General features: G+C 42.3%; 1 protein-coding gene across 2 annotated transcripts in view; it reads right to left on the reverse strand.

Moving 5' to 3' along the window:
* Positions 1-780: 780 nt before the first annotated feature.
* Positions 781-22847, reverse strand: part of KNL1 (kinetochore scaffold 1) — a 49830-nt gene continuing 27763 nt past the window's right edge. For both annotated transcript variants that reach the window (XM_054028736.1, XM_054028735.1), the window contains exons 14-26: positions 19801-19916; positions 18177-18267; positions 13058-13174; positions 12167-12254; positions 11366-11446; positions 10886-10925; positions 10658-10759; positions 10081-10181; positions 9701-9769; positions 9422-9531; positions 8646-8764; positions 3274-3396; positions 781-3141 (exon numbers count right to left, since the gene is read on the reverse strand). In XM_054028736.1, coding sequence (XP_053884711.1) covers positions 3027-3141; positions 3274-3396; positions 8646-8764; positions 9422-9531; positions 9701-9769; positions 10081-10181; positions 10658-10759; positions 10886-10925; positions 11366-11446; positions 12167-12254; positions 13058-13174; positions 18177-18267; positions 19801-19916 — 1272 coding nt within the window. In that variant the 3' untranslated portion in view covers positions 781-3026. The remainder of the gene's footprint in view (positions 3142-3273; positions 3397-8645; positions 8765-9421; positions 9532-9700; positions 9770-10080; positions 10182-10657; positions 10760-10885; positions 10926-11365; positions 11447-12166; positions 12255-13057; positions 13175-18176; positions 18268-19800; positions 19917-22847) is intronic.

Below are 22847 nucleotides of genomic sequence, written 5' to 3' on the forward strand. Positions count from 1 at the left end.
GTCATTTGTAGATTACTCATATGGAAGTCGTCTCTCTCCTTTTACGCAAAACCTAACTACCACCTAGGCTTTTGAAAAAAGTGGCACAGGCCTGGGATTCAGAGGTGTTGGGTTCTAAACCCAGTTCAACACTTCCAATTGCTGAGGCAAATGGTCAGATACTTTACAGAGTTATTCATGGAGTTCCCTGACTGAACAATGGGCATATGGCAGAATAATTGTTAAAACTTTAGAAATTAGGTTCTAATTGAATTTATCTTTGCAAATTAATTCTAGTAGGTATATTACTTCTATGGAAATAACTAATACCTTGTGATATTTAGAGTCGTAAGTCAAGTCTGAAACTAGAGGAAAACTGGGGGAAAATCACTCTTTGAATGACAATATGCTGTGAACGTCAATTTCTAAAACTCTTGGAGGAGTTCATGTGTACACACATTATGAATAAATATTATATGCAAGACTAGAGCTGCTTCATTTCTGCTGTGTTTACATTCTCTCTGCTATTTCCCCTACCCTCTAGGTCTCCAACCAGAGCAGCTACAAAGACAGCTCTGATCAGACAATTCACCACATTCCAACCCCCTCCTTGTAGTCCCCTGATGTTCTTTGGCTTAATTTTTCTTTGATGTCTCTCAGACAATTTGTTTACCACCATGCAGCATAGCACTTTATGAAGTATTGCAGGAGCACCCTCTGCTGGTTAAAAAGATCAATACTTCATCAATTTAAATATATATATTTTTAAATGCATTAAAAGTAGTTTCCAGTACTGCAAGAGTCTCAAGAGTCTTCTGCCAATTTGTGGTCATTTTCCTAGGTATTTTTATATATATTTTTTCTCCTGTTTTGTGAAAGTCATGCATAGACAATGGAGGAAATTAAGACTATATACAGGAGAAACAGTGCAACACACACACAAATACTGTCAAATTTACAAACAAAAGACAGAAGAAATATATTGCTGTAATAATTTACAGGTAATGACAAAAGTTACTCCCATGCTATCAGATAAATTTTCAGATGGAAATCTGATATGAGTTGACAATATCCATTTAACTTCTAAATTATTTCACAGTAAAGAAGAGAAGGAAAGTATTAATACAAATGTTTAATGAGTCTTTCACTACCTTCTGTAGAAGAAAAAATTGTAAAAACCAGAGAACATCATAAAAATATATCAATGCTTAAACATCTGAAAACACATTTTAAAATTCTTATATTTTACAGACAGATAGAAACGGTCAGGCACCTACAGAACGGAGAGTTGAGAAGTGCTAGATGCTTCAACACCATAAGAACAGGGTCTGTTTACCCAGGACATGACTATGTCAGTCTCAACAATCTGAAGAATGTACTTGACTATTAAGACTAATAAAACAGTCCAGAGTATGCCAAAGGTATTATTCAGATCTCCTAGTTTTGAAATATAGTGCACTGATTGTTTCTTAAGGCTCGTAGAACATTACAAGCTTATGCAATTTATAGGAAACTTGGGGACAGACAGGATGTCAGTTAGTGATTTCTGTGGCAAATTATACACCAACTTCTCCAGGGCATTCAGCAAATGTTTAGAATTTGTTACTAGTTTATCTATTACCAGGATCAGTACAAAGAGTTAAAGGAAACAATGATATGGGTGGTTTGCTAAACAAGGATCCTATTCCAGTGAGGACACAAAAGGAGGACAGGTAAAGGAGATTGTATTTGGAAGAAACATGAATTTATGATGAAATTTTAAAAAAAATTTGCCATAAAGTATCCCTAAAGGTAAAGCAAAAAGTCTAGTAGTGTCAGTTTCATTAGAATTACTAAAAGGATCCTTAGAAACTTAATTATAAAATAATTAAGCAAAACATGATCAATTTGACTGAAATACAGCTAAAAGAGCTGCTTGTTTCTGAGACCACAGTGCACATCATAAGACATTTTCAGATAGCTTGAATTTGTTTAGCTGGATTTGTTGTATCTATTTTAACCATTTGTACCAATACTGCAGATAAAAAGAGAGCAAAAACTATTTGGGTCTCTGTTTAGGCAGAGAAAAGTCCATCTATTTAATGAAAATCACCACAGAGTTTTTTTCTAAGGAAACAGCTGCCTCAAGCAAGACAGTAACTTAATGGTCAGTGCTAGAAGTGTGCCTGCTAGATCCAGCCCTTTTGAACATCTCCTACCATGTCACCTGTTGAACACATTAAGCAAAAGCAGATTTACATATTTAGCCTGCTTACCCCTTTGAGAAATAGGGAGCCTAGCCTAAGTAAGTGCATCAAATAGCTTAACACCTTAGCAACAGAAAAGGCTCTATATGCAGAATGATTAGAACCAAATAGCACAAGGAAAAGTTCACAACTTGATCCATGTGACTTTGGGTTCTGTTGCACTGCAAAATCAATGGTTAGAAACAGGGATCTGTAACCTTAAAGAGAAACTTCTAACTGTGCATGCCACTTGTGAATTTTGTAAATTATAATTTTGTCAAGCAGCAGAAACCAGAATGATAGTTTCTGTGATCTGAGAGACATTCCAAGTCAGCTGATATAATCAAACTTAAAATCTGGGCTAGTTAGTGATAGTAACTTCCAGTCATGCAAACCTTGGAAGACAGACAATAGACCTTGGTAATAACAAACCAGAGATAAATTATCAGGCTAATTCTGGTGGTTATAGGAGCTAGAATTTCTTTTATGTGGCGGTGTAACAAAAGGGAAACCACAACCAGCAGTGGCTGGAGGGGTTGGGGAAGAAGAAAAAAAAATATGAGAAAAGTGGGACAAGTTAATGGAAGCCATCTGAAATTCCTCCTTGGCTCTACAGATTTCTGCATTCCCTCAACATGCTTTGGTATAGGAGAGGTGCTTGATAGTAGGCTTACTGAGATTTCATTTCAGTGGTTTAAATATTGGACAATTTCACAGTCAGTTGCTAAATCAGATTCTCATAGCATTAAAAGAAGCTGGCAACTCTTGTAACTTTGAAGAGGACAGACATCCAACTTGAGAACTGTATTGACCTGAGTGGATTTAGTGAACGATCAGGGAACCCTGGAGCAAGTTATGATGAATCATTTTGACCATTCTCGTCAGGTAGTTGGTGCCCAGTGGCACATTGGACACAACAGCAGAAATTTCATCATGGCTGGGAAAGACAAAAAGAAATTATCTCAGATGAACTTCTGACAGTATACTTATTAGCATTTAACTTCCTGTTCCCTGCTTTGAAGTGAAAAGTATGCCCGAAGTCCTTTATTCTTCTGCCTTTGCTACTCACCCAAGGTTCCCAATCCGTTTTTGGACAGTGAAAGGGAGTGGAGCTGATGGGTAGTTGGCAGATAAAGAGAATGTCACCTCAAACTTTGCAAAAGCTATGGAAGTGGAGAACAAGAGCTTCACTCTGCATGGAAAACAAAATGTACATGCAAAGGGTTAAGTCATGGCTTCCTATAATACAGCTTCCTTTGAAATTGTGTCTCCAGATGTGAAAGCCTAGTGTCTTAACACAGACATTATACACAGCCTCACTTTATATTCTTGAAGAGCATCAATAAAATTTGTTTATCGTGTAGCAGTAGGTAAGGTTGAAGGAATCTTCCCATTTTAAGTAATAAGGCCCAAGTTCCCCTCAGAAGAAACCAATCTCCCTAAAGGTTAATATGTCCCATTTTGTCTTAGGGCAGAATTGTTTTGGAAAGACTAGGGCAGGAAGGGAGAGGAAAGATTCCTTTTCTGGATTTCTACCCTTCAAAAAATAAAAAACAAAACCCTAATTTCTCCAAATCTGTAACTGCACATTTGTTTTATTGACCTCGCTAAAAAGTACTGCCTTTTCTTTTGTTGTTATGTTGTGATGAGGGACACAGAATATTAGTGAGGGATATTACCAAAAAAAACAGCCTGTGATGATGTGTATATACCCCACATTAAGGAACATAGAGAAAGGGTTAACTAGAACAGGGATACAAAGAGGCAGTGGGAATCTGGAAGAGGGATCCTGCAGTGAAGAGTAAGTACTTGTCCAGCTCAGCCCAGCCATGCCACAGGACAAGGAAGCACCACAGGAAAGTGGGAACTGGGAAAATGAAGGATTACTGTGCTTTATATGAACTTTAAGTTCATATAAAGCACTGTGGTTTTTCTACCTGGCTGAAGAAAACTTAAGATGTCTTCGCTTTGTTGTTTTGATTTTTTTCCCTGAAGACCAACTGTAAGAAAGAGACAGTTACTTACTGTAACTGTGATTCTTTGAGATGTGATGTAGCTGTGTATTCCACTTAGATGTGTGCACATTCAGCGCACCAAAGCTAGAGAATTTTGCCCAGTAGTACCATAAATAGGGAGTGCTTGTGCCTTGTGGCCACAGCCCCCCTCAGTTCCTTCACACCAAACATGCAGAGAGTAGACTCTGATGCAGAGGGGACAGAAGTGGGTCACGGAATACATGTCTGTATCACATCTCGAAGAACCACAGTTAAAGTAAGTAACCATTTCTTCTTCGAGTAGATGCAGCCGTATATTCCACTTAGGTGACTCACAAGCAGTACCCACCCAAGGAGGCAGGGCTTACAGTCTACTCAAACAAAGATTACAGGACAGCCCTACCAAAACTTGCTTCTGCCCTGGAAGATGCGGTAAAGGCATAATGGTTCGTAAACGTATGAATGGATGCCCACATAGCAGCCCTGCAAATGTCCAAACCGTTGTGGAAGACTGAGACTACAGACTGAGGCAAAGGTGGCAAATGGCCTGAAAGCTCTTGGTAGGCAAAAATGCTCTCAAATTTGTAAAGCCCCAATGAACTCGATTTTCTGAGCAAGAACCAAAGTTGACTTACTGGTATTTAATATGAGACCCAGACAGTCAAGCAAGCGCAATGTAGCATCCGCGTGGGAAAGGACTTCCTCTCTGGACCTGCCTCTCAGTAACCAGTCATCCAGGTACAGGAAGATGTTGATTTTTTCTTCCTGAGGTACACCATCACCATGAACATGTAGTTGGTAAAAACCCCAGGGGCGAAAGAGAAGCCCCGTATACTGAAAATGGTGCTCCGCTAAGATGAATCAAAGGAATAGCTGGTAGCTCGGCAAAATCGTCACGTGAATTGCATCCTGAAGGTCCAGAGCAGCAAACCAGACATTCTGAGACAACACAGGGAGGACAGTCAATAGAGCGACCATTCAGAACCTCATGTATCTGATATATTTGTTGTGGCCACGAAGGTCAAGAATAGGTCTCATTTCTTCCTTGGATCTGGACACCAGAAAGACTGAGATTAGAAGCCCTGACCCCAGTGTTCTGGCAGAATGTCCTCTACCGCTCTCAAAGCCAATAGCGAGCAAACCTGCTCAAGGAGCAGTATGTCGTGAGAGGGGTCCCTAAAGAGGAACCCACAGAGGGAGGGTTGGGGAAGAGGTGAAAAGGAACTGGATGGTGTAGCCCAATCTGATGGTACTTAGGACCCAGCTGTCTCTGGAGAGCAAACCCCAAGCATAGTGAAAGCAAGTCAGCCAGTCCCCAAACAAAGGGGACAGGAAGAAGGGAGTGACCACTGGAACACTGCTCTGGACCAAGGAGTCAAAACAGGTGCTTGGGGGGTGCCGGGTGAAGGTGTGTGGGATTGGTCAAACCCCAGACCCGAATGCCTCCTCCTCCTGGACCTATGCCCCTTTCTGGGGTAGTCCCACTGTCCTGGGGGAGGGAAAGGCTTCCCAAATGCATGCTGTTGATGATACTGCTGCTGCTATTGACCACAGCAGTGGTGCCTCTCCATTGCCGGTGTGTACATCCCCAAGAACCGTAGGATAGCCCTAGAGTGCAGAGTCTCATTTGTCTTGTCCAAAAAAGCACTTGTCCATCGAAGGGCAAATCTTCTATGGCCTGTCGCACATTGGGAGCAATGCCCAAATTCTGCAGCTAAGATGCTTTTCTCACGGTCGCTGCCGAGGCCATCACTCTGGCTGAACTCTCCGACCATATCCAGTGCAGACTGCAACAAAGCCTTAGCCACCAAGCAGCCCTCAGTGATAAATGCCTGGAAGTTCTTCCTCAAGACTTCGGGCAGCTAGTCTGCAAACTTAGACATAGCCATCCAGTTCAGAAAATCGTATTTGGACAGCAATTCCTGCTGGTCAGCAATGCACATCTGCAAGGAAGAGACTGTGTAAATCTTCCTACCCATCAGGATGATCCATTTAGGGTTCTTGTCGGTGGGAGTGGAAATAAACCTGCCCTGTTGGGTTCTATTGTTCACCACAGTTACAACCATGGAGTTTGGGGCATTATGGGACTAAAACCCCTCAAATCCCTGCACTGGAATGAAGTAGAATTTCTCCATGGGTTTCACATTAGGCAGTACTGAATCCAGAGTGCTCCAGAGAACTGTAGCAGGCTTTAGGAGTGCATTGTTAGTGGGGGCGGAGGAGGGGGGGGTGACTCTGACAGGGAGAGATGGCTGCAAGATATCCAACATATGGGTATTCTTCTAGAGAAACTTCTCCTGAATACTGAGGGAGGTCCTGGTATGCCTTGGCATCCACTGGTACTAAAGGAGAGCAAGAGCTTGGCAATACAGAATTGTTTAGGGATAAAGAGGAAGTGGTTAACTGTGCCAGAGCCAGATCCTGCTCCAGGACCAATGGACCTGGATGGATGAGACTGGAGGTGATGGGAAGGTTTACCAGTGCCTGGGCCTGTGGTGGATTGACACTCACGTCACAGACTTGCTTGGTGACCTCGCCTTAGGGCAAGATGAGGAGCATCCATGGATTCCACAGTATCGGTAAGGGCATTGGTGGCCAATAGGCTTCCTGACCGCAAGATAAGCACCAATTCTGATAGCAACAGCGTTCCATAAATGGCCCCCGCTGTGAGTCAGGCAATGGAAAGTGGGAGAGAGAGGAAGATCCTAATCTGGATGCTGATGAGTCCTGAGCTTAAGGGGATAAAGATGGAGCCAGCCCTGAGGGTGCGAGCAACCAGTCTGACTCATCCGTAGCCCACATCGAAGAGGAAACTGACACTGACAGTGGAAATGGTATTGCTGGCACCGAGTACACCTCCGTTGTTTCTGGTGGTGGAAGTAGAGTTGACCCCAACGTTGGCCCTGGTACCGAGGTGATTGATGGTGCTGAAACGGAAGGTGATGAGCACCACCACAGTAACATCTGCAGCGCCAACTGCAACAGTGCTAAGGAGTTTCCCAGTGCCAAGGTCCCTTGCATTGAGCCTGGTACTTCCCCAGTTCCACAGACTGTGGAAGGGGAACATCGGGGAGACATAAGGATTCAGTGGCCTATCCAGCCAATGGGGCTAAATATGACTTAGCCGTGGCAAAGTCCAGGACCAAAGGAGAGGTCAGGACAGAAAGGCAAAGGAGGTCTGCAGCCACCTGGCATGCTACCGACATGGAAACAATCTAACAGGATCTCTAACCTCCCTACTCAGTCCTGGGGAGCGGTAGAGAGGCTGGCACTAACTCTGTGCTGCTCCATGCTCTTCCTGGAAGAGGCAAAAGAGTCCTCACAAGATCTAGAGTAGTCTTGATTGGTCTTATGCGACCTTTTCATTGGTATACTCCACAGGGAACGGTTCCTCTGTCTCTTTGGAGAGACACCTGCTCCAGGGCACAAAGTGACAGCACTCTGAGAACCCCAGGGCAACCTCTGATCCAACAAGGGCTTTGTTGTCAAAGGAAGCCACATGGCCTCTTCAAGCAGGTGCTGTTTTAGGCAAAGGCCCTTAGCCACTTGAGTTCATTTTGTGATTGATTTACAGATCGAACACTGCTCCTAGATGTGGGCCTCACCCAAACACAGCAAACTCCACGTCCGAAGGATTGTTATTAGAGATCGCTCCCCGACACGACAGACAATGTTTAAACCCTGGCAAGGTTATCAGAAGGGAGTACTTAACTAAATACAGCTAACACTAATTTAACTACTACTAAGGGTACTAATTAACTATATACAACTAGAAAAAACACTAAAATAGTGAGAGGTTAAGACCACACAGAGCTCTGACTCCAGCCACAAGTGGAAAGAAGGAACTGGGGGGCATAGGAGGGGCAGGTTTCGGGGTGACGCTGCCCCATATAGCCAGGGAGGGGCTGTGGCCATGAGGTATGAGCACTGCCCCTCTACTGGTACTGCTAGGCAAAATTCTCCAGCTTCAGTGTGCTGGGTGCGCACACACCTAAGTGGAATACACAGCTACATCTATTTGCAGAACTACTCTTGGTCCTGACTTTCTGTACGTTGCTGCACCTTGATCTAAAATGCTTTGGATAGAGGTATGTGTCAAAGTGGCAGGTAGCAAGTGATGAAAGATATGTTAATAAGGAAGCTGATAGAATCCATGAACTGTTCATTTTCTGCTATTCTGAAGTTAGGGTTTTGTTTTTTTAAAAGATGCTGGATTTGTAAACAAAAAACAAACCACCAGCACCACCACCCAAAAACAAACAAACAAAAACAATAACAAAACAAAAACAAACTCTGAAACAAAAACAATGAAATTTTTGGATGTCAGCTGGCTTCCATTATTAAAGTTAAATGGAAAGTGTGTTTCAAAGTCTTCCGTTTGTGAGTAGTCACTAACAGCACTTTTTTGGGGGTTGAATTGGAGTAGGTTTGAACTTTAATCACTCACTTTGTATTATCCACTTCTGTCTTCAGAAGATTAAACTTTCCACCCCATCTGTTCAAAAACTCAATCTCTTCTCCTAAGAGTCGACAGCGATTCACCACTAATGAGACCTCATGCAGCATCTAAGTGGACAGTCAGAAAAAGTAATCACATTATAGGTCACTCTTGTAAGCTATATAACATTTTAAATTGCAATTCTATTCTAGAAAGTACATAAAAAACCCCATAATCTTGACTGCTAGCTCTACACTCAGTCTGGGATCTAAAAATGAAACTGGTCAAGTATTACTATAGATAAAAATTCTGCTGCCCAAATTCTGCCCTCAAATATACCTCTGCATCCTTGTGGGAAGGCCAAATTTGGTTCTGCAATTAAAACCACTATTCTATTAATTATGTAGGAACCAGAATAGAATTTCTGTCTTGGATAGTTGTGCTGGCTCTGTAATGCTAATAGAAGTAGTAAAACTTATTCCAATTGTAAAGCAAGCAGACTTCAATCAGGGAACAGATCTATTGATTGAGGAATCTACAGTTAAACAGTCACCATTCAGAGCAGAACCACATACTTTACTGTATAATTTATGATTGAGTGAAACTGCAGCTTTAGAATCACTTTCCTTATGGCAAACACTTAAGCAGCAGAATATTCATTAATTCAAGGCTGAACTTTATTTTAAGAAATCATTGTTAAAAAATATCATCTTTATTCTGTTGAACAAAACAGATTCCATGATCATCTTCTCAGGGCTCTGTAGTTTTGCTTCTTGGAACATTACCTGGGGCAGGTGGTGCATTGTTGGGCATTTTGTCTGCCAGGAACCCTGACTTTCAATAAACTGGAAGATGAGCCTTTGGACTAGACATGATGAAAGTGGAGCTTTTTCTTCTGTAAGACAAAAGAAAGAATTATTCTTCAGAACTGTTTATATTTGTAATCAATAATCTTTTGGGGGCTGTCAGGCAATGCACTTGCAGATAAAGTGCAAGTGTGAAGATACCTTCCCATAAACAGGCAAACCCAAGGATCAGAGCAGCAAGCCACTTCAGAGCCTTACCATCCAACAGAGATTCAAAGCTCATATCAACAATCTTTCTGCAGGGATTGCCATTGAAAACAGCACCATCTGTGAGAGACCAAAAACAAACCATAAGTGTGTATTTCCAGATTGTGCGGACTTCCTAACACCTCAGAAATCTCTCTCCAGAAGCAGACATCTAGGTTGTATAATTTAATCCTTTTGTTAAAAAAAAAATCAGGCCCGGACTCCAATTCATAGCTAGCTTAACTCACAGTTTGAGTGCTTCCACTCTAGTATGTTTGCCCTCTTCTACTAGTATAAGGTCTAAAGATGTCAGCCTGATCCGATGGATTTATATTATGTAAACCTTTTGGTTTGTAAACCGGAAAAAGCTCCTGCCAAATTTTGCCACTCACCCACTGGTGGTCCGAATGTGATAGTCAGTTCTATAGAATCATAAAGGAAGGTAAACATTGCGTGTTGATCACTCCAGTCACTGATCTCCCATTCAGTGAAGCTAAAGAAGAAAAACCTGAGTTACAACCAAAGAAAAAGTGGAAAAAGATAAAAGTACTAGATGTACATACAACATCTATCACCACATAAATGTGCTAATGGTAGCTGGCACTTTTTTGTTCCTGTGGATCATCAAATCAGATGGAAACAGTAGCATGAGCATGACCTTCCAGGAAATATTGAAAAGTTTGTATTCTATTAAGAAGTAACACTAAACATTAAAACAAAAATACTCATTTTGGAAGGGAAGGAGACCTCTATAGGAAGAGATTTTGCAATAACCCTTATGTATATAAAATCAGTTCATCCTACTATTCACTAAACTCACAGAAGCTTTACTTTAATCCTATATTGCCAGGAGATAGGCTCCCAAATGTAGCATCAATTAAAAATACATTAGCACTACCACTGTGAGGAGAGGGAACTGGTTGATCTCTGGGATAAAAATCAAAGGTGAAAACCCTTTCCTTCCCTTACTTGTATTTGTCGAGGAGCTCCTCACAATCACTTGCTTTATTCTGCAGACGTTTTATCTCAGAAAACCCCTGCTTCTTCTGAACCTCCAAATTTGACAGATCCCTATAGAAATATAGCAATAAAATCAGATGCTCCTGGGAAGACAAAGCACCCTGATACAATCTCTAGAACCTGAGTGCACATGCAGGCTTTAAATAAAGGTAAAAGAATCATTGTGTAAAATTCTACCTTTGAAGCTCCTCTTCTTGGGCTTTGAGGTTTTCAAGCTCTAAGAAATTTAAAAAAGCTATGAAAGAGATCTGCAAGCAGTACGAGAAGCATGAAAAAAAACCCTGACTGGCTGTGCAGCCCTGGTTCTCAACATCAGGAGAGATCCCAGGGTGATGGTAGTTACCCTTGCTAGGATGTCAGTAGAAATGGGCAATTATTCAGCACTTGGAGAACAATGCATTGTAGCCAGCTCATGTTCTTTTCAGCTCACTGTATTCCAAGTTCTGATTTTCCAGAAAAAAGGCGATAAAATGCAGAAAGGATGGTTTATGTGGATAGCCATCTCCCAACCCAGTGAAGATAACTGTGGTGGTAAGATGCTCACCTTCAGTGTTTGCTTTCACACTAGCCTGGAGGTACATATCCTCTACTCTGGGCCACAAACCTTTCCACCCTCAGAGTTCATTAAGAGAAATGCACCTCAGGTGGCCCCATTACCTTTCTCAGAGTTTCTCACTTTGGACTCCCATTCTGCCACTGGATCACTGATATCTGCTTCACAATCTTCCAACTTAGTAACTAAAGGAAAGAAGCATTAGAAGCCACTCTCTACCCACCATACTATTCTGAGGCACAGCCGTGACTCCTGCAAGAATGCAGCCTCTCTTTGTATGAATGTCAGGCTCAATGTTTAGGTTTCAGTTGTCTTCAGCTATTATAATAATGAGCTGCAGTTTTACTTTGTCAAAAATGACAATATGGACACATATGACAAGAAGTCTGTAGTTCTACAATTTACACAGAAAATTTCAGGTAGGAGTGGATGATGGGTAAAAATCTTATTTGTGCTATATCTCATTATAGCAGTTTTGAAACTCATGGCGCACATTTGTCTCGAGCACCGAAATATATTAGGAAAAAAAACAAACTGGTCACTTAGTCTCCACGTCCTACTTACAAGGTTCCCTTAAGCCAAATCTACAGTCACAGGCCTACCCAACCAGCCTCATACAGACAAGTTACTCATAGAACAGGAGTTGTAATGCTCAAACACCCCTTCTCTAGTTTCTGCTTGTAAGTGATCATTTGCATCCGAAGAAGTGAGGTTTTTACTCACGAAAGCTTATGCCCAAATAAATCTGTTAGTCTTTAAGGTGCCACCAGATTCTTTGTTGTTTTTGTAGATACAGACTAACACGGCTACCCCCTGACATTTGAATAGTAGCTCTTCCAAAGAAGTTAAGAGGTGTTTACACTCAAGTAAATGAAAATTCTTGAATTGGTATCTGAAACACTTACCTGTTTCCAGAGCTAAAAGACAACTATCCATCTCCCTGAGGAATTCATCCACTTTTGCTATTCTTGACTGTAGTTTCTCCCATTGGCTCTAAGGGCAAAATTAAACAATTATGTTTCATTTTTGTTTAGTAATATATTTTCACATAAATCTATGGCTGCATTTAAATAATAGTTCTGTGTTGCTAGCACTCTCACACTGATCTCTGCTTGCTAGGAGATGGACCAATGAAACCAATGCAATCTACCATACTTTGACCTAAAACCAGATAGAGCAGTTAAGGCAATCACAGGATTTCAGATTATACCAAAGCTGCTTTGCCATAATCTTTCAATCACTTTTCTCAAGAAGAGGAGAGATGATGCAGGGTGCTAACTGAGAAGATTTTTTTTTTAGCAAATGCTAACCTGTTTGACTCTTTAAGAAATAAGCAAATTCTGAGATGTCCTTCACATTGGGACAAATGCTGCATTTATTTCTCTGACTGGTGGCCTATGCCGATATCCCCACTCTCTCATTACGTGTAGTACAATATGATCACACTGTAAGAAGATAGCAGTGCCCATGTCATTGCTACTCTCCCTCCCCTTTTATACTTTGTAGTGTGTAGCATCCACAGGTCTGAATCAGGAGCACGGTCCCCACTGTGTAAGTGCATAGAAAGATATTGCCCCTGCCCTAAAGTGTTCCCAATTAAATTTAAAATAAGATGCAACAATATGAGGGAGTAAGTAGGAGATTAACAGTAATAGGATGCATATTTACATAGGATAGTTATGTGCATAACTTGATAGTCACAACTCACCTTACAAATTTTAAATATAAATTAAATAAATAAATCAGGAATCCCTAATGGCCCTCTACCACCCTCTTCCCTTCTCCAACCCTAATACCTGTGTGTTCTGCACCAAATTGTCATACAATTTCACTTTCCCCTTGTGAGCCAGGACTTTACTCTTCTTGGTGAAACAGGATTTCATTTTATTCAACTCTGTTCCAAAGTTCTTCAGCTGCAATGGATGGGAAGAACAACAATAGGCAAGGTGAATTAGAAAGTTACATAATGTTAGTCTTTGGGACTGATTCAGCTATCTGGTAGCAGCATATATGAGTCACAAGCAAAGCCCTGCAAATCTGCAGGTATCCATGGACCATGTTTGTGGATCACGGATGGATGCGGATCCAAGTTTTATATCCAGAGCCCTGCAAATCTGCAGATATCCTTGTGAAACTCTGCACCCCATATTCACCATTGTGATAGGATTATGATATGATTGTGATATAATTATGATGAATCTTGTACAAAATATGTCATGTGAGGTGTTAATGGAAAAGTTATGGTTTGCTGCATATGATTATCCTATTTGTATGCATGTATCATTTTTGTATCTGGAGTTATGAATATTGACTATGCATCTGTATTTCAAATGTGCTTGCTCCTGGGTAACTCCCATAAGTTAATTTACACCCAGTCTAGCCAGCAAATTGTGAACGGTCTATTCACGGTAATTGCCCATCAACGAAAACAATGGGCCATGGGAAAGGCTTAGCCTCACCTGATGAGCTTTCCTGTGGATGCTTGAGCCAATATATGGATAATGGCTGCTATGACTTATCGAAGCATGCAAGGGCATGTGACTAGATCATGTGATATTAAACTTCATCCTGTGCCTGTATTTTTCCACTAACTGTGCTGGGGCTTTGCTTGTAACAATGAAGTCCCCTCCACATGGAAGAAACTATAAAAGGGGGAAGTGACATCACCATTGGCCTCAATCCCCCTACAACACACATAAGAACATAAGAATGGCCGTACCGGGTCAGACCAAAGGTCCATCTAGCCCAGTATCCTATCTACCGACAGGGGCCAATGCCAGGTGCCCCAGAGGGAGTGGACCTAACAGGCAATGATCAAGTGATCTCTCTCCTGCCATCCATCTCCATCCTCTGACAAACAGAGGCTAGGGACACCATTCCTTATCCATCCTGGCTAATAGCCATTAATGGACTTAACCACCATGAATTTATCCAGTTCTCTTTTAAACGCTGTTATAGTCCAAGCCTTCACAACCTCCTCAGGTAAGGAGTTCCACAAGTTGACTGTGCGCTGCATGAAGAAGAACTTCTTTGTATTTGTTTTAAACCTGCTGCCTATTAATTTCATTTGGTGATCCCTAGTTCTTGTATTATGGGAATAAGTAAATAACATCTCCTTATCCACTTTCTCCACATCACTCATGATTCTATATACCTCTATCACATCCCCCCTTAGTCTCCTCTTTTCCAAGCTGAAGAGTCCTAGCCTCTTTAATCTCTCCTCATATGGGACCCGTTCCAAACCCCTAATCATTTTAGTTGTCCTTTTCTGAACCTTTTCTAGTGCCAGTATATCTTTTTTTAGATGAGGAGACCACATCTGTACGCAGTATTTGAGATGTGGGCATACCATCGATTTATATAAGGGCAATAATATATTCTCAGTCTTATTCTCTATCCCCTTTTTAATGATCCCTAACATCCTGTTTGCTTTTTTGACTGCCTCTGCACACTGCGCAGACATTTTCAGAGAACTATCCACGATGACTCCAAGATCTTTTTCCTGACTTCTTGTAGCTAAATTAGCCCCCATCATATTGTATGGGGAACAACCTGGAAACACCTGAGGAAGAAAGACTGATCAGGGGGACGGGGTCCCAGGCGAGAAAGAAGAAAGCACTGCCTATGTGTGGAAGATTGGTGGACTGTTGGTACCATCAGGGTAAGACACTGCTTATTTCAAATCTTATCTAGTTTAATAAATTTAGATTGCGATTTTGTTTATTTCTTAGATAACCAACTTTGAGCTATACATTATTAATTATAATCACTTAAAATATTTTTGTAGTTAATAAATTTGTTTTATATTTTTACTAAAAGAGTGTGTTAGAAGTGCAAAGGTAAATCTGCTTAGGAACAGGGGCTGATGCATTGTTCTTTCCACACTGAGGGAGAGGTGGACTGGGAAATAAACTTACACTGGTCAGGCTTTAGACCAGGGCAAGATGGTACAGCTCTGGGGTCCTAGACTGTGGAGTTGGAGGGTGGGGGGAATAGGAGACTGGCTGGAACCTCTCTATTCTTGGTTCATGAGTGGCTAGGAGAAACATTCATGTAACTGCAGCTTGGGGTGTCCCTGCTTGTGTATGGCTGTGTAAGTATAAGGTCTGGAGAGGATTTCAGCTTGTCACTGCCTCACAGCGCGAGACGAGGCCCAGGCTGGTATACCAGAGGGCTCAGCGGTACCCCAGTTCCGGATTGCATCCCAGGGAAGTCCATCACAATCCTCTTTGGGGCAGGGACCATGTTTGTGGATACGATGTGAATAACATTTTTGTATCCACACAGGGCTCTACACACCAGGAATCAAAAATTTGGGTCAGGAAGTTCCATAATGATAATCAGGCTTAATATAATTTAGTACTTTATTCTTTGCAAAGACATAGCAAGTTGGAAATCTCTTATTCAAAAGTAGAGGAGCACACAAAGTATCAAAACACCAATAGCATTGGACACTTATGTCAAATAACCAGAAAAGAGGAGCTTTCAGCACATACAAGGCGTGATATGCATTTTTTTTTTTGCCTTAAGTACTCTGAAAGTTTGTTACCCTGGTTATCTGAGACACTTAGCACAACTCTAAAAAAAAAAAATTATATATATCCAACTTTATATATATTATATATATATATTTATATATCCAATACCATATATATATATGGTATTGCCATACTGGATCACATTTGTGGTTCATCTAGTCTAATATCTTGGCTCCAATAGTAGCCAACACCAGAAGCTTCAGGGTAGGGTTAAAGACACGCACCATCCACACTCTAGACACACAGATACATGACAATCTACTTCCACATGAAGGTTTCATTCTAATGCCTAATAGAGATTGGCTTAGTATCCCTTGTAACATTTGTTAGCATTAACTATAACAAAAATATCCAAAAGTTGTTATCCATAACAATGTCCAACCCATCTTTGAATCCTGTTTTGATCTCAATGACATCCTGTGACAATGAGTTCCACAGTTTAATTACGAACTGTGTGAAAAAGTATTGCTTTATCACTTTTGAATTTACTATATTCTAATTTCGATTGTCCCTTTGTTCTTGTACTGAGACAGTGAAGCTCCTGATCTACTTTCTCAATACTATTAATTATTGTGTATACTTTTAGTGTGTCCCCCTTTTTTTCAGATCCAAATGTTTTCAATTTCTTCATATAAGAATTTTTCCATGCCCCTAATCATTCTCATTGTCCTTCTCCAAACCCTGTTTTGAGATGGGGTGACCAATGCTGCATACAGCATTCCAGATGGAAGGAGGCCCACTGATTTATATAATGGCATAATATTTTCTGTATTATCCATAACTAAGGCGATGCTTTAGTCATGGGTATTTTTAGTAAAAGTCATGGACAGGTCACGGGCAATAAACAAAAATTCATGGCCCGTGACCTGTCCATGACTTATACTATATACCCTTAACTAAAACTTGGGCCAGGAGGCTATGGGTGCTGGTGCTGGGGTGGGGTGGAGACAGGTGGCAGCATATGGCCCAGGACCCCTGCTGGTGCTGGGGAGGGGGACAGGGTTTGGTGGGGCTGGCAGGCTCCCACCAGCATGTCCCTGCAGCTTCTAGGGGAGGGGCGGCCTGGGGGGCTCCATGCACTGCTCAGTGCGCGGAGCCCTCTGTCCCTCCACCTAGGAGCTGCAGGGACATGCCGGTGGAAGCCGGGGTGCCCCTCCCCAGGTAAGCGCTGCCCCACACCCCAACTCCCTGCCACAGCCCTGAGCCCTCTCCCACACACCCAAACTGCTGCTGCTGCTGGCCCAGGGGCTGCCCGGCTCGGGCAGCCTCTGAGCCAGAACCAGCCGCTGCAGAAGTCACGGAGGTCACAGAAACTCACAGAATCAGTGACTTTCGTGACAGACACAGCGTTATCCATAACATTCATTACACATCCTAACATCTTGTTTGCTCTTCTGACTGTAGGGGTGCACTGAACAGAATTCTTCATTGCGTGGTCTACACTGACATGCCGATTCTTTTCCTGAGTTGATGAATTAATTTAGAATCCAGAAAGGTGTGTGAGTAGTTCAAAATTTTCCATCCAATGTGCATTACTTTGCATTTATCAACACTGGTCATCATCTGCCATTGTGTAGTCTATTCTCCTAGCTTGGTTAGGTCCCTCTGAAATTCCTAACTCTTCTCTTAACTCAACTAACCCAAATAACTTTGTATCACCGTCAAATTGAAGATTAAAACTAGAAAAATTCAGACTGGAAATATGGGGTAAATTTTTAACAGTTATTCTAATTAACCATTGGAACAATTTACAAACGGTCCTGTGTATTCTCCATCGCTGACAATTTTTAAATCAAGATTGGATATTTTTCTAAAAGCTAATACTCTCGGGATTACTTTGGGAATGTTCTACAGCCTGTTATACAAGAAGTGAGACACGATAATCCAAATAGTCCCTTCTGGCCTTAGACCTATGAAATTTTGCTACCTTACAACTCATTCCCCTTTTCCAGATTAATAAACACCTCTACCCCGATATAACGCTGTCCTCGGGAGCCAAAAAATTGTGCCGCGTTATAGGTGAAACCGTGTTATATCAAACTTGCTTTTATCCACCGGAGTGCACAGCCCCACCCCCTGGAACGCTGCTTTACCGCGTTATATCCGAATTTGTGTTATATTGGGTCGCGTTATATCGGGGTAGAGGTGTACTAAGCACAAGACCTAATAAACAATCTTTAGACATTCTGCTGTTAACTTTTTGCCATGATGAAAATTGACCATTATTTATTTCAGCTCTTTATTTCCTGTCTCCTAGCCAGTTTTGGATCTATAATAAATAATAATTTGCTTTTTGTCCTACAATTAGCTCGTCATGCCCAGTCACCATTCAAGTTTTTATAACTGCATGCAATAAGACTGCAACAGTTGGCATTACCTCTTTGTCAGAGAAGGTCCTCATCACCTCCCAGAGGCTCTTATTCACATCCACCAAAAGTTTATCCTGGACACCTGCACACAACTTTAAACTGAAATATGAAAAAAGGTTAGAGAAGGGTCTTGTTGTAGTCATGTAAGACAGCACATATGTAAGCCAGCACATATGCTGTCGTCATTCAACTTATTTCCATATCTGAACTGGCTGGTGCAGTGCAATGACTTATTTGGTGTCTAAGATTGGGGCATGGATGAGGTCAAGGTAACTTAGGATGAAATCCTGGACCCACTGAAGTCAATGGAGTTTTGTCTTTGACTTCAGTGGGGCCAAGATTTCATCCATAATGTTTACAGAATAAGCAAGGCACCCAGAAGTGCTTTGCATTATATCAGAATCTACCCCAATTAACAGGATACGCCTACTGTTTTATTCACAACTTGGAGATTTTATTGGATATCCATGTAAAAATTTGCCAAGAGTGACTTTTTTTTTTATCCCCGGCCTGGGGCATAAAGGCTGTACCATTTTTTTTATATGGACCGTGCTATGGTTATCGAGACTTTTGTCACCTTGAGGCTGGATTATTGCAATGAAATCTAGAAGCTGAATTTGAAAGTTGCAGCTTGCTTTCATGCTGAAAGCACATTAAACGTCTGCTGCTCCGATATCTCCATTGGTTACTGGTTGTGTTCCAGGTGAAGTTTAAGGTGGTGTTTTTGAGCTATAAATTCCCAAGTGGCTTTTTCCTTCATTACTTGAGGGACTGCCTCTCCCTGTGAGATACTGTGTTAACTTTACTGTCATGGATAATCTAACAATCCATTGGTTTAAACAACAGGCAACCTGGAATTTATTTGCATCTCAAATCTGCACAAGCCCAGATTTGATACCTACAGAATATGATGCAAAGCTCATGCTTTTCCCAGCTGTCTTTTTTTTGTTTTTGTTTTTTTGTTTTGTTTGTTTTTGAAGGAAGGATAAGTATGAAGGGCAGAATTGTTCAGGGAACAACGGAGGAGGAAATGGAATTGGTGGTGTGGTTGTTAAGTTTTTAGGAGGGCTTTTACATTCTATTTCCTATGTTTTGTTTTAGCAGTTTAACTGCCGGGGTGACTAAAGAATCAGATACTAGAATCAATCATGAACAAGAAAACTTAAGACTCTGGGATATCGTACTGTCTATATTTTAACTTGATAAATTCTGGAGAATTAGAACAGATAATGGCAGATTGTAATCCATCATGCTCTTTCTTCTGTTTGCTATCTTTTATTGTCTTTGATAAAAGTGTCCAAAAATGTTTACTTTTGCTAACATTAAGTTACATTTACAAGTCTGATGAGATAAAGAACAAATTAAATCACTATTGGCAGATTTATCTCTACCCACCTCCAGACCCACAAGTCCTACTAAGACTTTCCCACAGTCAGCTTTAATACATAGGTTTAAATGATTACTTGTTTAAAATTAAACAGGCTTACTACAGTCTTGAACTTTTTTCCACCTGTCCATTGGAAAATAATGGAATTACTCCCTTCACGCATGCAGCCAAATCTAAGATGATGGGTTAACAAACAAAAAACTAATATTCCCTGTGAATGACAAAAGACACAACCCCTCTCTTACTCTTCTATCATCTGAGAAAGAACCTGGCAATCTTCTTCATAAATCCGCAGCTTGGGGCGATAAATGTACTGGCTGAAAATCAGGTCTTCTGGAGTAGGAGCTGTGTTCACTGCATACTAGAGAGGGAAAGAGGAATGAAACTGAAAAATCCAAAAGAGTGCATTTCAGAAACACCAACTTCAAGTCAAATCCACATCCAGAAATTAGTACCAGGATTGAGATAGTTATTTAGCAGAAATTTTATTGCAGAGAAAGTTCCTATGGGGGGCAGCATGGCCTAGTGGAAAGGGCAGAGCACTAGGAGTTAGAAGTGCTGAGTTCTATTCCATCCTGTACCAGATTTACTATGCATCTTAAGGTAAGACACATCACTTCTGTACCTCAAATTTACTCACCTTTGTGAAGCACTTTGAGATCAAGGGATGAAGCATGCTATATGAGTGCCAAATATTATTTTTATTCTTAAAGGCCAGCCCTAGAGTATCTGTACACAGGTTACAGTTCAGGAAAACTGCTAGAGTAAAACATGTAGGATACAATTTTCAAAAGCATGCATCTGACTTAGATCAAGTCCAGTTGACTTTCAATCAGACAGACTCCTAAGTGCTTAAGTCACTGGATGCTTTTGAAAATTTTATTCATAGACAAGAATTTATGTAGGCTGTTCTAATTTGAAGCAAGGATGGCCGAAGGAAGCTTCTGGTTTTGTTGACTGTTCATTCACTAGTGAAATGGCTAGAGTCCTGCAAATCCGTGTATATCCGCTTTATATCAGCAGATATACACATACGTGGATGCAGATATCCACAGACCATTTTTGCGGATCATGGATCGGTTGCGGATACAAATTTTGTATCCGCGCAGAGCTCTAAATATAGGATCTCAAAGGCAGGGAAGCAGCTGTCTTCAGCTCATAGCCTATGAGGCTACTTCCACACCTTCCAGATCCTATATTCCCTCTCCCCACATGTACAGAGAAAAGGGAGGTGATACATCAAGACAGGTAGCAAAATCCCCCATGCTCCTATCACCACAGTTTAAGTAGCCAAGCAATTTAGGAAACCTCTCCCAACTTCATTGTCATATCAAGTCAATTGGAGGGGGAGGCAGCTACTTCTGCAAAGTAAGTCAGGAAGCCATATTGACTTACTTTGCAGAAGCAGCTGCTTCCCTCTCCAACTGACCTGATACGGCACAAATTAAGCACTGGCTGGGCAGCCAAAGAGCTACTTCACCCCCCTCCTACACCCCATACCACTGCACCAACCTCCTGCACCCCTAATCCCTGCATTCCCCCCATCGCTCCTATTCCCTGTATTGTGCCCCCTTCACCCCTAACCCTTGCACCCCTTCCTGTGCCCATTTGAGGAAACTGATCTGGAGTCACGGACCGCCTGCTATCGTTGCTCCTTTCCCCCACTCACAGCCCTCTAGGGGGCCGTGGAGGATAACCTACCAAAACATTGGCTAGGCAGCTGGAAAGTACCTTCACCCCCCCTCCTATGCCCATCACCCCTGCACCGCCCTCCTGCGCCCATATGGGGAAACTGGCCTTGCGTCACAGCACGCCTGTCGTCGCTCCTCGCTCCCCTGCTCACAGCCCGCCTAGGATGACGACCTGCTGAGCCCCGGAAAAAATGAAGCACTGTAGCCCTGAGATAGTATTCCCCTTGCATGGTTCCACAGGGAGAACAGTGGCAGGTGGAAAGAAACTGGGATTGCTGAGCTCTAAGTGTGAGGACTTTATAAATCACAAGCTAAATAGGTGGCAGACTTTTTTATTTTACAGTTCAGTTTGTGATTTTGAGTATTATTGACTTGAGACTTTATTTTATTATTTTTAATGTAAAAGGCTATTTGTTCTCATGCCTGTTCTATAATAAGATTGATATTTAAAATAACAATAATAGTAGTGTGTACATTTATTAAGCCATATAGATTTCTTTATCCAGTACACACGCATGCACACAGACACAGATGCTCCTCCGAGAGGCACTGTGAGATAGTGTGCTGCTGCGGGTGCAGTGTGGATACAGATAAAAGCTGGAGTGTGGATCGTGGGTTGGATACAAGTTGATTCTTGCGGATGCAGATCCACATTTTTGTATCCACGCAGGGCTCTAGAAATAGCTACATTAGTCTATAGGCCCACAAAACTCACTATTTAGAGAAAGTATTAGCCATTAAGGGACTTAACCTCCATGAATTTATCCAGTTCTCTTTTAAACCCTGTTATAGTCCTAGCCTTCACAACCTCCTTAGGCAAGGAGTTCCACAAGTTGACTGTGCGCTGTGTGAAGAAGAACTTCTTTTTATTTGTTTTAAACCTGCTGCCCATTAATTTCATTTGGTGGCCCCTAGTTCTTATATTATGGGAACAAGTAAATAACTTTTCCTTATTCACTTTCGCCACATCACTCATGATTTTATATACCTCTATCACAGGGGTCGGCAACCTACAGCACGCGAGCCGATTCTGAGTGGCACGCTGCTGCCCACTGAGAGGAGGAGGAGGAGGAGGAGGAGGGGCCGGAATGCACCACGCTGTGGGAAGAAGGGGGAGGGGGAAGCTTGGCTGCCGCAGGACCAAGCTTCTGCCTCCTGCCCCCGCAGGGGAGAGTGGTGGGGAGGGGGTCCCAGCCCCCTGCCCCACTCAGCCCCCGCCCGCCCACCGCTCTCCCCTGCAGGGGCAGGAGGCAGAAGCTTGGTCCTGCGGCAGCCAAGCTTCCCTCCTCCCTCGCTTCTTCGCACAACGTGGTGCATTCCAGCCCCTCCTCCTCCCAGAGGAGCAGAGCCAAGCGCAGCATGCTGGCTGCTCCGTAGAGGAGGCAGAGAGAGGTAGGGACGGGCCTGGGGGAAGGGGTGGAACAGGTCATATCCCTCCCAGCCCCCTGCCGTGAGCCGCTCAGGGCAGGGGGCTGGGAGCACCCCCACGAGCCGAGCACCCCAGCCTTCTGCCCTGCACCTCCCCACCCCAACACACACCCATCCCTCTGCCCTAAACCCCCCACACCCTCCCCAGCCCTCTGCCCTGACCTCGAATTGCC

The sequence above is a fragment of the Malaclemys terrapin genome, chromosome 4 (genome assembly GCF_027887155.1).
Source record: "Malaclemys terrapin pileata isolate rMalTer1 chromosome 4, rMalTer1.hap1, whole genome shotgun sequence".
Classification (NCBI taxonomy): Eukaryota; Metazoa; Chordata; order Testudines; family Emydidae; genus Malaclemys; species Malaclemys terrapin.